At 33.5% G+C, this 12,843-nt stretch overlaps 1 protein-coding gene across 2 annotated transcripts; it reads right to left on the reverse strand.

The window, feature by feature from the left end:
- Positions 1-1,586: 1,586 nt before the first annotated feature.
- LOC125655985 (uncharacterized) lies at positions 1,587-10,675 on the reverse strand. Of its 2 annotated transcripts, none has more exons than XM_048886538.2 (6): positions 10,588-10,675; positions 7,047-7,119; positions 6,050-6,276; positions 5,021-5,162; positions 3,274-3,438; positions 1,587-2,494 (listed from the first exon to the last, which is right to left on the reverse strand). In XM_048886538.2, the coding sequence occupies exons 2-6, from the start codon at positions 7,114-7,116 to the stop codon at positions 2,304-2,306; spliced, it is 795 nt and encodes a 264-aa protein (XP_048742495.2). In that variant the 5' UTR covers positions 7,117-7,119; positions 10,588-10,675; the 3' UTR covers positions 1,587-2,303. The 2 variants fall into 2 exon arrangements, with proteins under 2 accessions (XP_048742495.2, XP_048742494.2); XM_048886537.2 differs by lacking the exon at positions 10,588-10,675 and adding an exon at positions 9,999-10,133.
- Positions 10,676-12,843: the final 2,168 nt, after the last annotated feature.

A 12,843-nucleotide genomic window follows, 5' to 3' on the forward strand; every position in this document is an offset into this window, starting at 1 on the left:
ACTGTGTAAAACTTATAGTCTGTTGTCTTACACTGTGTAAAACTTATAGTCTGTTGTCTTACACTGTGTAAAACTTATAGTCTGTTGTCTTACACTGTGTAAAACTTATACGGTACCAATTTTGATGCACCAGATGCGCATTTCGACAAATAATGTCTTTTCAGTGATGCTCAACCGAAATGTTTGAAATCCGAAATAGCAATGAAGTTGTTGAGCTATTTTAGGGAATAACAGAGTGCCAAAAAAAAAGTGGGTTCAAATTCGTCAAAGGATAAGAGCTATGCGTGAGGGAGATGATCCTTAATTTCGAAATGAATATATATATATATATATATATATATATATATATATATATATATATATATATTCATTTCTCATACCATATATATATATATATATACTGCACACTGCAAGACCTTCCATGTGGTGCAATGGTGTGTGATCATGTGACATTACCCTGGAAGTGTGACCTACTTTGATGTCAGTCTGACATTCAATACGTAGTGAACTACTCAGGGTATTTTAAAAGGTAGATCTTTCATATCTTGCATTATAATTTTTTATCGCAACACCTTTCATTTCATATCATGTTCTTTGACCTTGTGCTCAGAGTTTGACCTACTTTTAAGAAATCCTGACCTATTTTGTATATCCGGAACTAATCTGGGTAGCGCTTTGATATTTTGTATATATTTGTTTATGACAAGAACTTGTTACTGAGTGGTGTTTGACCTTGGAGTTTGACCTACTTTCAAAGCCGACATAATCAATATCTCCTGAACTATCTAAGGTAGAACTTTCATATTTTGTTGGTACATTTTTTATGACAAGACCTTGTTGCTCTTTGGTGTTTGACCCTGTGAGCTTTCATGTTTTGTGTATGAATTTCTTATGGCAAGGTCTTTCATATCATACCATGATGTATGACCTTTTGACCTTGGTATTATTCAGTACAGCAAGATCATGCTAGTCACTTTGGTCTTGAGGCATCTATGTATTATGTGAATTTATAATTTAATCCCTTGGTGGGGCTAAGTTGAGACCACAATATGTAGTCAATTTTTTTTTCGTGGGAATAAAGATTGATAAAAATCTTTAAAATCACAACAGCTGAACAACGGCAGGGCAAAGGTGACTCGGGCGAGCGATGTGGCACATAGGCCTCTTGTTTCCGGAATTGTGTTGACAAATAAGAGATTTTAGCCCAAATTTCGCCGAGATTGATACTGTACATAATATGAATATCAAATAAAGTGTGTACAAAAGACCCCGTTGAATGATCGAATATTTGAAATAAAACGTATCACAAAAATTAAAATCTTTAATTGTTAATATTTTTTTAATGTCCAGTTACAATCTTTTTAAAAAAAATGTCAATTAGAAAATATATATACATGTATATATATTAGACAAATATTTTAAAGACACGTCGTAATGCAATGGCTAAAATTCAGAGGAGCACGATTCTCTTGCCCGAAGTATTTTTGTATCAATCATTTGCATTTTTGTCGGAGAGGTGCACACAGAAAATTTGATATATGATGTAAATGTATGGTACTGATATACAGAAAATCACAAGGATTCGCTTAAGATATTCCCAACTGATACTTTATTTATCTCTACAGCAAGATTTTTTTGAAAGACAAATCTCCTGCACTACTAGAACCAGAGACATATATAAAGATATGTCGTTAACACAGGTAGTATCCCAACAAAGATTTCAAAGATAAGCTATTGTCTCTCTTCTTTTTCTCTCTCCCTCCTTCTCATACACAAGAAATAGTTTTTTAATCTGGTTCCGATATATTTGTGCTCACCTTTCTAGATTACAGACTATGGTTAGTGATGGTGATAATGATTTAAAACAGTGAGGATTGTCGATCAAGACTAAAATATTACATAATCCAAACTTCTCCATGTTCTCCTGACATCATTTCATCTTTCCTTTGTCGAGTCTCAATGTGTGGTCCTTACTTTATTCTAATGTCTCCAGTTTGGCTATTCTTGTTTTGTGTATGTTTCATTGTCAAGAATTCCGGAATGACGGACTAATTAAATTATTCTTAGATCCACTAGCTGCTCAAACTCATCTTGGGAAATTCGATATTTTCAACATTCACAATATACAGAACGTATTAATCAATTTGAGAATTTTTACAATTTTGTAATTAAAAATCAACATGCATCAAAATGTGCAATTTCGAAGAATCAATTTCATCTATTCATAACTTTAGTATGGAATTACAGTGCATATATACAATATGCCAACTCAAAACATACATTGTCGAAATTATGACAGAAGTTTAAATTTGGTTATTCGGAAGCTGATTCGGATATCCAGAGGGATAGGCGTTGTTCTGTCCGGGGTTAGGATATGACGTTGTACTTCCGGTGTATGGAGGCGGATGATTTGTGGTGGCGTTATATGGTGGTGGGTACGAATTCATCACACCTCCCGCCCCTGCAGCGTTAGAATAATTCGGATTCACAACTCCTGAAAAGACATAAGAGTTTCTTTTTATCAACACCATGGGTATGTGATAGTGAGTAAGATTGGGATGAATTTTTAAGGGATTTCCATTTGTCAAAGGGGCATTAGCTGCCATATTTACCCATTCTTACTCAAGTAATTAAAACAACTTTACAGTGCATAAAATTCACCACGGACATGATAGAATTTATACATCTTGCGACCTTTTGTTGTAATTTTTACATTAGAATCTCTTGTTTATATACACAATATACATGTAGCTGTAACATTGCGGAGAAAGGATGAAGTGAAATAGCTATTGGATTCGACCATTTTCTCGTGGTCAACAAAAGCACAGCTACTGTATAAAGCTTAAAATTTTATACATAGACGTTACAGACGATGGCTTTGGAATAGATTTAATTGTTACCTTTGTTGTTGATGGGTTTTTTTTTGGGGGGGGGGGGTTGGTGGCCATTAAGAATGCCAAAAAATAGATTGATTTTAAAACCCTTGCAACAAGCAGTTTTCACTCCTTCACGAACAATGATAAACAAAGTGGGCGGGTCTAAACACAAATCATACATTTTTATCAAGAGGTCGCCTTTATTTATTCTCAAATTTATTTTTCTTCATTTTTAACGCATTCAAGGAGTTCAATCAAGGTTCAGAATCAAAAACTGTTTTACGTCTCAGTTGACAAATAATGCCCTTGAAAATTACTCTCTCTCTCTCTCTCTCTCTCTCTCTCTCTCTCTCTCTCTTAGTAAATTTGGTTGTGAATTAAGTATCATTAATTTTACCTCCAGAATATGCAGATGTAGAAGTCACAACCTGCGGTTGGTTTGCAGGACTCACTATCACGCCTGGAGGGTAATACCGGCGTCGTCGACAGATTACGATGATCACAGCGACGACGATGATAGCAAAGACGATACTACCAACGACTGATCCCGCAACAATACCAACTGTACAAAAAGGTAAAATCTTACATGTATGATATTCTTATGTATGATGTACTTGAATAGCTGAATGAAACATATTTCACGTACCCGATATGGTACAAATTTGACTATACTTGATGTAAATTTATTTAGTTGTTTGCTTATGGAATGACGATTATATTGAAAAAGATTTCAAGAATTAGATAGACTTTTTCTCCTTACAGTCACCAAGCGTGAATTCTTCAGTTAGAGAAAATTTTAGTTTGACAAGAAATGAACAGTATACAGTCCACTCCACTTATATTGAAGTCGGTTATATTGAAATATCTGGTATATTGAAGTTAAATTAAATACTCCAGTAGCAATATTTGTATATTTCAGCATTGGTTATATTGAACTTTGGATATAATGAAGAATTTAGGTCGGTCCCCTGAATTTCATTATATCCGGAGTAGACTGTATATTGAATTGTTCTTAAGGTAGCTCCATCCTCACGTGACTTATCAATATTAATGGTTAAAAGTGGAAAAACTTTATTACTTTCCACTCAGTATAGTTTAATTGAATTAATAACCAAAGAAAATGTATATGTCACCACCTTTTTAAAGATGTCGGACATACAAAAACAAAAGTATCCATCAACATCAGAAAATCACACATTTTCGTTAAACAGAATAATAAAAATAGATAAAAACTTGTTGAAATGACAAAATTAAATATCAACAGTTTTAAAACACTGCTAATTCATAAATATGTGTAGATTAATTGTGGATATTAGGGAAACCAATGTATAATAGACATCCAGTAGAGGAAATTCCAGCATAGGAGTTATTGCCCTTGTCAACATTTTTTAAATCATAAATAATTGATTATCTATGGAAAATATAAACTTTTTCAGTATTATTAGTTTACCCACATATTTTATTATATCCAGTGAATAACATTCCTTAAAAAGATATATTTCTATCATGTGCAAAGTTTAATTTATTAAGATTTTTGCAAAAACCTATGACATCACATGAGGATCGATCAACCTTAAATCATCAGATGGCTTAAATTACATTTTGAAACTGAAAAGTTCCATGCTACCAATTTTAGCGTATAATTGATGGAATTATGACGCCAATACGTCAGAAGATTGCCGGCGGGTACATTTCCCGATATTCATTCAATTATCTCCAAGTGAAAACGAGGAATTTCAGAATATGTCTCAAAAAACTCATTCATATTGTATATTTTGAATCTAAAATAAAATTGTTAAATTTTTCAAGAATGAAATTGTCAAACATTTCGGTTGAGCATCACTGACGAGACATGATTTGTCGAAATGCGCCTCTGGTGCATCAAAATAGGTACCGTATAAATTTTACATTTGCCACCCACATATGTCTTGTCGCGAATTTCATATTTTCACTACCTAGCTGTAAATCCAATTTATCCATAATATTGTGAAATTGTATTTGCACTACAAAGCTACTTTTCATGTCGTGAATTCTGTATTTTAACCACCGAACCGTAATTTAGATTATCTATCTTGGATTTTTAAACTTGCATGCGCGCAATCAATAATTCAAAATCCTTCCAATGTAAATGACAAAATATGTACCTCTATTTCCGTTTTTTGCTGTTACTTTCAATGTAAAGTATCCTGGTAACAACGAGGAAGAAGATGTTGTTAGGCGGATCTTGACGTCATCGAATGTATCACCACAGAACTTGTCAGGGGTGGGATCAAAACAGGTATAGCTCTGTTTAATGTAGATATAAACAAAGAAATTAGATTTACTAACTTTTGATTATCTCTCTTAGTCGTTCTCATATCTGTACAATAAATACACCCATCTCCGATTTTGATTAGTAATTAAAGCGTTTGATTTTCAAATGAACGAAAATTTAGCCATAAAGTAAATCAGTCATGTGAAATATGATTTGATTTAAAGAACAAGATGTGTTTACAAAATATTATGCTCCCAGTGGCAACAAAGAGATAATGAACAAGGTCAAAAACTTTAGTACCACACAAAAGATATTGTCACAAAAAATGCACACATGGCATGATATTTGAGAGCCCTATCACTACCCATTAAAAAGTTATGTGCAAGATTAAAGTTTTGGTCAAAGTTTTCAAAATTTGGGTCAATTTCCTAGGTCACATGGTCAAAGATCATTGCATGAAAGGTGAAGATAACGAACAGTGATCAATCTCATAACTCCTATAAGCAATGCAAAATAGATAGTTAGGCAAACACGGACCCGGGGCCTGGACACACCAGAGGTGGGGTCAGGTACCTAGGAGGAGTAAGCATCCCCTGTCGACCGGTCACACCTGCCGTGAGCCCTATATCCTGATCATGTAAACGAATCAAATGAAAGGTCTTGTTAAAAGAACTCTAATAAACTATGTACAAAATATGAAAGCCCTACCTTAAATAGATTAGGAGGTCAAGGTCACAAGGTAAAAATACCCTGGAATCAATGGTACTGTATTGTCACAAGAAAGGTTTACTGTGCATGTGAAACATGGGATCCCTATCACTCACCATTTAAAAGTTATGAACAAAATTAAGGTTTCAGACAAACAGACAGGACAAAACAACAAGCCTCCGATCATCGATGGGCATAAAGATATACTTACGTCTTCCAAATCGCTTGCTATAAGCCCTCCATAATATTTGAGGCGGGTGCTACAACTTGAGATGTAAAAACTCGTCGCCTCGACGCATACTTTATAATCGGAGTCAAAGGGACTGAATTGGAAAGAACAGGTGTCTGATAAAGGGGTTCCGCTCCATTTGACGTAATAAACATCGTCACTATAGATGGTTATGGTGTCGTAATCATCACAGTATTCATCAAATTTCACTACAAGAAAAAGTATACCGTACAAATCACATGATTAAAATTGTTTGACATTATTTGGTCCCTAAAAAGTGAAAATTCAAGTGAAAGTAGAATATGAATTCTCTTTTTAAGGTTGAGTAGTGATTCAATAACTTCGAGATTTTATTTTAACGTTTGCGCTAGTAATATAACATACGAAAGTCTGCTGTCGGTTTTTAAGAGAAAACGTCATTTTACGTTTTTGTTTTTATTTCCAAAACATAAAGCAGTTTCATGAACAATTGTGTAATATCCAGTCTCAGACAATTTGTAGATACATGATTGGATGAAAACAAATCACATGGCGCCCCGAAATATTTCAATACACTGCTATAAGTAAATCAGTGGACATGAAATTCTGTTCTATTCGTCAATAATGTAAACAAATGATGTCCATACAGTGACTATAAATAAAGATTAGAAATATTATGAAATTGTTTTATCGTGACTGTATTTATATGGTTTTCTGTTTAACTATTAACTGAATAATATTTATTGAACATGTTACTGAAATCTGAACAACGTTTTAAAATTCTTCTGCGGGGTAAATTCGTTATACGGGCAGTTAGGCACCTACTTAAGATGATATGACGTCATCCAGGGTATGAGGGGATGAAATGGAAATCTGCAATTAGGATACAGCTTCGCTTCACAGAATACAGATTTCCATTTCATACCCTTGGTAACCCCCCCCCCCCAAACTGACAGTATAACTAGTAACATTTTATTACTATCAATTATAATATACTCACAGTCTGACGTGTATCCATCGACAACGTTACACACAGTAAACGCTAACAGCACAGTGAACCGCAAGACCATTTTCTAAAATACATACACAATCTATTATCATGTAAAACGTATTCTTAAGCTCGAGCAAATCTTTTCAACAATCTATATAGACTTGATTTGAATATCATAGATACACAATTTTTTGGTTGGGGGGCAATCAAAAATTTGCCCGTAGAGCTGAACCCCAATTTATCCTGCTGTACACAAAATAAAGGAATCTTGTAGATTCAGATAAATTTCACTTGTACAACACGTATTTAATTCTACCATATCCGAGACATGTATACCTCTGACTATATGTAATCTAATTTCATTAAATAGCAATTCGACAGGGGATGCTTACTCCTCCTGGGCACCTGATCCCACCTCTGGTGTGTCCAGGGGTCCGTGTTTGCCCAACTATCTATTTTGTATTGCTTATAGGAGATATGATATTTATCGCTATTCGTTATTTTCACCTTTCATAAGGAAAGGCAAAAGGTATATCAAGTTTTCAGAGATTGTTCCGATTCCTTTCATTGTATATCAATAGTATATAATTGTAAAGCGCTTTGAGTAGCATACGCTGGATAAGGCGCTATATAAAACCAATCATTATTATTATTATATTCGAAACAAATCAAATGTCAAACAAAAATAAAGCATGTTCTTGCACGGATCCGTATACAAATAGTATTTGCCGTGAGCAATGTTCGTTTGATATTTTACATGTATATTGACGGTTCTATATTAACAAATACATGAACTGCGGCGCTTTACGCCAGCATAATTCATGAAGAATGTTAGCGCTTTATGAAAAGTATGATGGCGAGAAGCGTTGATGTTCATGCCCTCATGTATAGTAAAAAACGAAATTTTATATTCACATTTTACTTTTATTTCTTTCGGAATATTCCCAGCCGTTCAAATAAAGTCGTGTTTTATTTAGTAAGCCCATCGTTCTCATTCAATCGTACTACCAATAAACACTTGTATGTGAATCACGGTGTTTATACAAATGACTGGAAATTATCTTATGGTATGGAGATTGCAAACCTGTTATCAGCCATTTATACAATAAAAGTTTGTTCTATTTTTGAATGATATAACAAAGTATGTAATAAAAAATATTAAACAGACTCTCGAGTTAAAGGGGCATGGACACGATTTGAGTTGAAAATTTATAAATTTTATTTTTCTAATTTTACTGTTTACAGTATTTCGAATGGAATTTGGTGGAAATTATGAAAAAGGAAATGTATTCCCTATTCATTACATGTTTTTAACTTTATTTAATCTTTTCATGTGAATGTCTATGAAATTATGTTATTACTTAAAATTTGGTAAATGCAACGTTAAGGTTGGCAAGTCCTAAAATTAATGTTAATCTTAGAAATTTTTAAAGTTGGTAATACTATAATATAAGTATTTTGGAGCTATCAAAACGATCTACCTTATTGATCAATATTTTATACTACCCATGTATCCTTGTATAGATTCACACTGTTTATATTCATGACTAGAAATTATCATCTGATAAGGATGTGGCAAACCTGTTATCAGCCATTGATACTATGAAAGTTTGTTCTAATTACTTGTAATTCTTTGTTTGATGCATGTATCAAGCGAAACATTGGACGGAAAACTTCATCAATTGGCGTCTTGCGTTTGTTAGACGGAGTGTATTGATTGATTGATTGATTGTATACTGTTTAACGTCCCTCTCGATAATCTCTCATTCATATGGAGACATCACCATTCCCGGTGAAGGGCTGCAAAATTTAAACCTATCCTCGGTACTTATCACCTTTAAACAGGGATGGGTCTTTCTTGTGCCACACCTGCTGTGACACGGGGCCTCGGTTTTTGCGGTCTCACCCAAAGGACCGCCCCATTTAGTCGTCTCTTACGACAAGTAAGGGGTACTGAAGATCTATTCTAACCCAGATCCCCAGGCGTCTGTACGGGGGCAATTGTGGAAAAGGAAATGTAGAGTCTATTCATATTGCATGTAAGATTACATGATATTGATTTATTTTTTCAAAATGTCGATTAAAGATGTAATTCCATTAACATTGGAAAATGCACCTTTAAAGTTGGCAAATTCCAAAATTAATGTAAATCTTAGAAATTTTTAAAGTTGGTAAATACTATATGATTTTTTTAAATGTTAATGTTGGAACTGTTGAAAATCATGTCTGTTTTTCAACTGTATTACTTATAGCACTATCTAAGTCAAACTGGCTTCGTTTTTTCTGCATCTTTTAATCTAGTAACCAACTCTGCAACGTGTTAGTATAATCGTAGATATGTATGAAACTGTTTGTCTTCGTTTTATGAACATCATTTGTCAATCGTATAATTATTCATATCATAACTTTGGAATGAAAAAAACTATAATACGAGAAGGTGAAGATAACAAACAGTGATCAATCCCATAACTCCCCTAAGGTATAAAAAATTTAGAGTTGGGCAAACACGGACCCATGGATATACCAAAGGTGGGTGGGATGAGGTGCCTAGGGGGAGTAAGCATTCCCTGTTACCCGCCGTGAGCCCTATGTCTTGATCAGGTAAACGTAGTAATTCGTAGTCAGTGTGCCAAGAACGGTCTAACATTTGGTATGAAACACGTCAGACAGCATTTGAACCAACAACAGGTTGTATTGGTAGATTTGAATTGTTATAACGACCATATAATTTGCGAAATGTCGACTTTAAACGAGACTGTTAAAACCCTTGTAACATTAACTTGTTTGCCACTAGCCTGCCTCGATAAAAAAAAAAATGATGATACGCAGAACAATGTTTCATTTCCCTGACATACAATGGTTTTTCTTTCCATGGTGAAAGATGTTTTAAAGAAACGGTAACAATACCATTATTTTTTTTGTTTTAGAATTTCAATTATTGAAATATACTGTATATCTCACCTTTGTGGACTGCGTTTGCGACAGATTTAAAGTTGATATATGATGGCAAATCATATGATTATGATCACGTGATGTTTACACACTAATCTCTGAATTGATGATGAAAGTGGAGCAAGATTGTGAAATATCTTCTTTTTGTTTAAATGCTTAATAGTATAACATCTACTTCTTAAAGATATACGTACTCTCATCACATTTTATCCAATTTATACTTCAAGTAATTAAAGCAGTACGAATTAATCATTTCTCATTGCCTACATGTAAACTTATCATAATTGATTTATTCAAAAACACCATTAAAAATACAATGATTGTAAAACGTCCAGTTTAAAAAATTTCTCTTATAAATATTTACCGGTAGGAATCAATGATATAGAGGTTCATAGTGAGAGAGAGAGATAAGGAAGCGAGCGAAAGGAGTGATATTACGTCCACTCTGTTTTAGATTGTAAAGTGTCTCTGAAAGCATAAACTCTATGCGTAGTATTGAAAATAACTATTTTATCGCTAGATCATTTTGTTCAAAGCGTGAAGTATACAGGATAGAAGTCATGATCTTTCAGTAGACACTGATGCCAAATGTGCTTACCTCCTTACACTGAAGTCAAATAAACACAAATACAGTGTCTAAATTTATCTGTGTCGACTGGATACAGCCCTCTAACAACTAACTGTAAAGATAACATATCACTTCTAATATTTACCCTGTATTACACACTAGGTCTGTAACCGAGAACGTGACACTTCATACGTAACGTTTCGTAAAGTAAACATCATATACCAATCATATATATATATATATATATATATATATATATATATATATATATAATATATATATATATATATATATCCAATAATAAAAGTCAAGAAACACAAAACTCGAATAACATTTCACTGTTAGCGCTTTCGGCTTTAATGCCTCTTCAGACAGTTATAAAAATTTATAAAAACTTAAGAATCATGCTCTGGGTTACAAATGTAATGTTCAAGGATCTTCAAGTAGTGTGTATTTTGTTGAGTAGTGTGTATTTTGTTGAGTAGTGTGTATTTTGTTGAGTAGTGTGTATTTTGTTGAGTAGTGTGTATTTTGTTGAGTTGTGTGTATTTTGTTGAGTAGTGTGTATTTTGTTGAGTAGTGTGTATTTTGTTGAGTAGTGTGTATTTTGTTGAGTAGTGTGTATTTTGTTGAGTAGTGTGTATTTTGTTGAGTAGTGTGTATTTTGTTGAGTTGTGTGTATTTTGTTGAGTAGTGTGTATTTTGTTGAGTAGTGTGTATTTTGTTGAGTAGTGTGTATTTTGTTGAGTAGTGTGTATTTTGTTGTACGACTCGCGGGACTGTGATAAATAAGCATACAGGGTTAAGTCGTAATGAAACCAAAAACAGAAGTTGTTTTTAAAAACCACATTGTCAAGATCCTCAAGTACATGTAGAATAGTCATAGTCTGTTGTCTTACACTGTGTAAAACTTATAGTCTGTTGTCTTACACTGTGTAAAACTTATAGTCTGTTGTCTTACACTGTGTAAAACTTATAGTCTGTTGTCTTACACTATGTAAAACTTATAGTCTGTTGTCTTACACTGTGTAAAACTTATAGTCTGTTGTCTTACACTGTGTAAAACTTATAGTCTGTTGTCTTACACTATGTAAAACTTATAGTCTGTTGTCTTACACTGTGTAAAACGTATAGTCTGTTGTCTTACACTGTGTAAAACGTATAGTCTGTTGTCTTACACTGTGTAAAACTTATAGTCTGTTGTCTTACACTATGTAAAACTTATACGGTACCAATTTTGATGCACCAGATGCGCATTTCGACAAATAATGTCTTTTCAGTGATGCTCAACCGAAATGTTTGAAATCCGAAATAGCAATGAAGTTGTTGAGCTATTTTAGGGAATAACAGAGTGCCAAAAAAAAGTGGGGTCAAATTCGTCAAAGGATAAGAGCTATGCGTGAGGGAGATGATCCTTAATTTCGAAATGAATATATATATATATATATATATATATATATATATATATATATATATATATATATATATATTCATTTCTCATACCATATATATATATATATATATATATATATATATATATATATACTGCACACTGCAAGACCTTCCATGTGGTGCAATGGTGTGTGATCATGTGACATTACCCTGGAAGTGTGACCTACTTTGATGTCAGTCTGACATTCAATACGTAGTGAACTACTCAGGGTATTTTAAAAGGTAGATCTTTCATATCTTGCATTATAATTTTTTATCGCAACACCTTTCATTTCATATCATGTTCTTTGACCTTGTGCTCAGAATTTGACCTACTTTTAAGAAATCCTGACCTATTTTGTATATCCGGAACTAATCTGGGTAGCGCTTTGATATTTTGTATATATTTGTTTATGACAAGAACTTGTTACTGAGTGGTGTTTGACCTTGGAGTTTGGCCTACTTTCAAAGCTGACATAATCAATATCTCCTGAACTATCTAAGGTAGAACTTTCATATTTTGTTGGTACATTTTTTATGACAAGACCTTGTTGCTCTTTGGTGTTTGACCCTGTGAGCTTTCATGTTTTGTGTATGAATTTCTTATGGCAAGGTCTTTCATATCATACCATGATGTATGACCTTTTGACCTTGGTATTATTCAGTACAGCAAGATCATGCTAGTCACTTTGGTCTTGAGGCATCTATGTATTATGTGAATTTATAATTTAATCCCTTGGTGGGGCTAAGTTGAGACCACAATATGTAGTCAATTTTTTTTCGTGGGAATAAAGATTGATAAAAATCTTTAAAATCACAACAGCTGAACAACGGCAGGGCAAAGGTGACTCGGGT

Source organism: Ostrea edulis, chromosome 7 (genome assembly GCF_947568905.1).
Source record: "Ostrea edulis chromosome 7, xbOstEdul1.1, whole genome shotgun sequence".
NCBI lineage: Eukaryota > Metazoa > Mollusca > Bivalvia > Ostreida > Ostreidae > Ostrea > Ostrea edulis.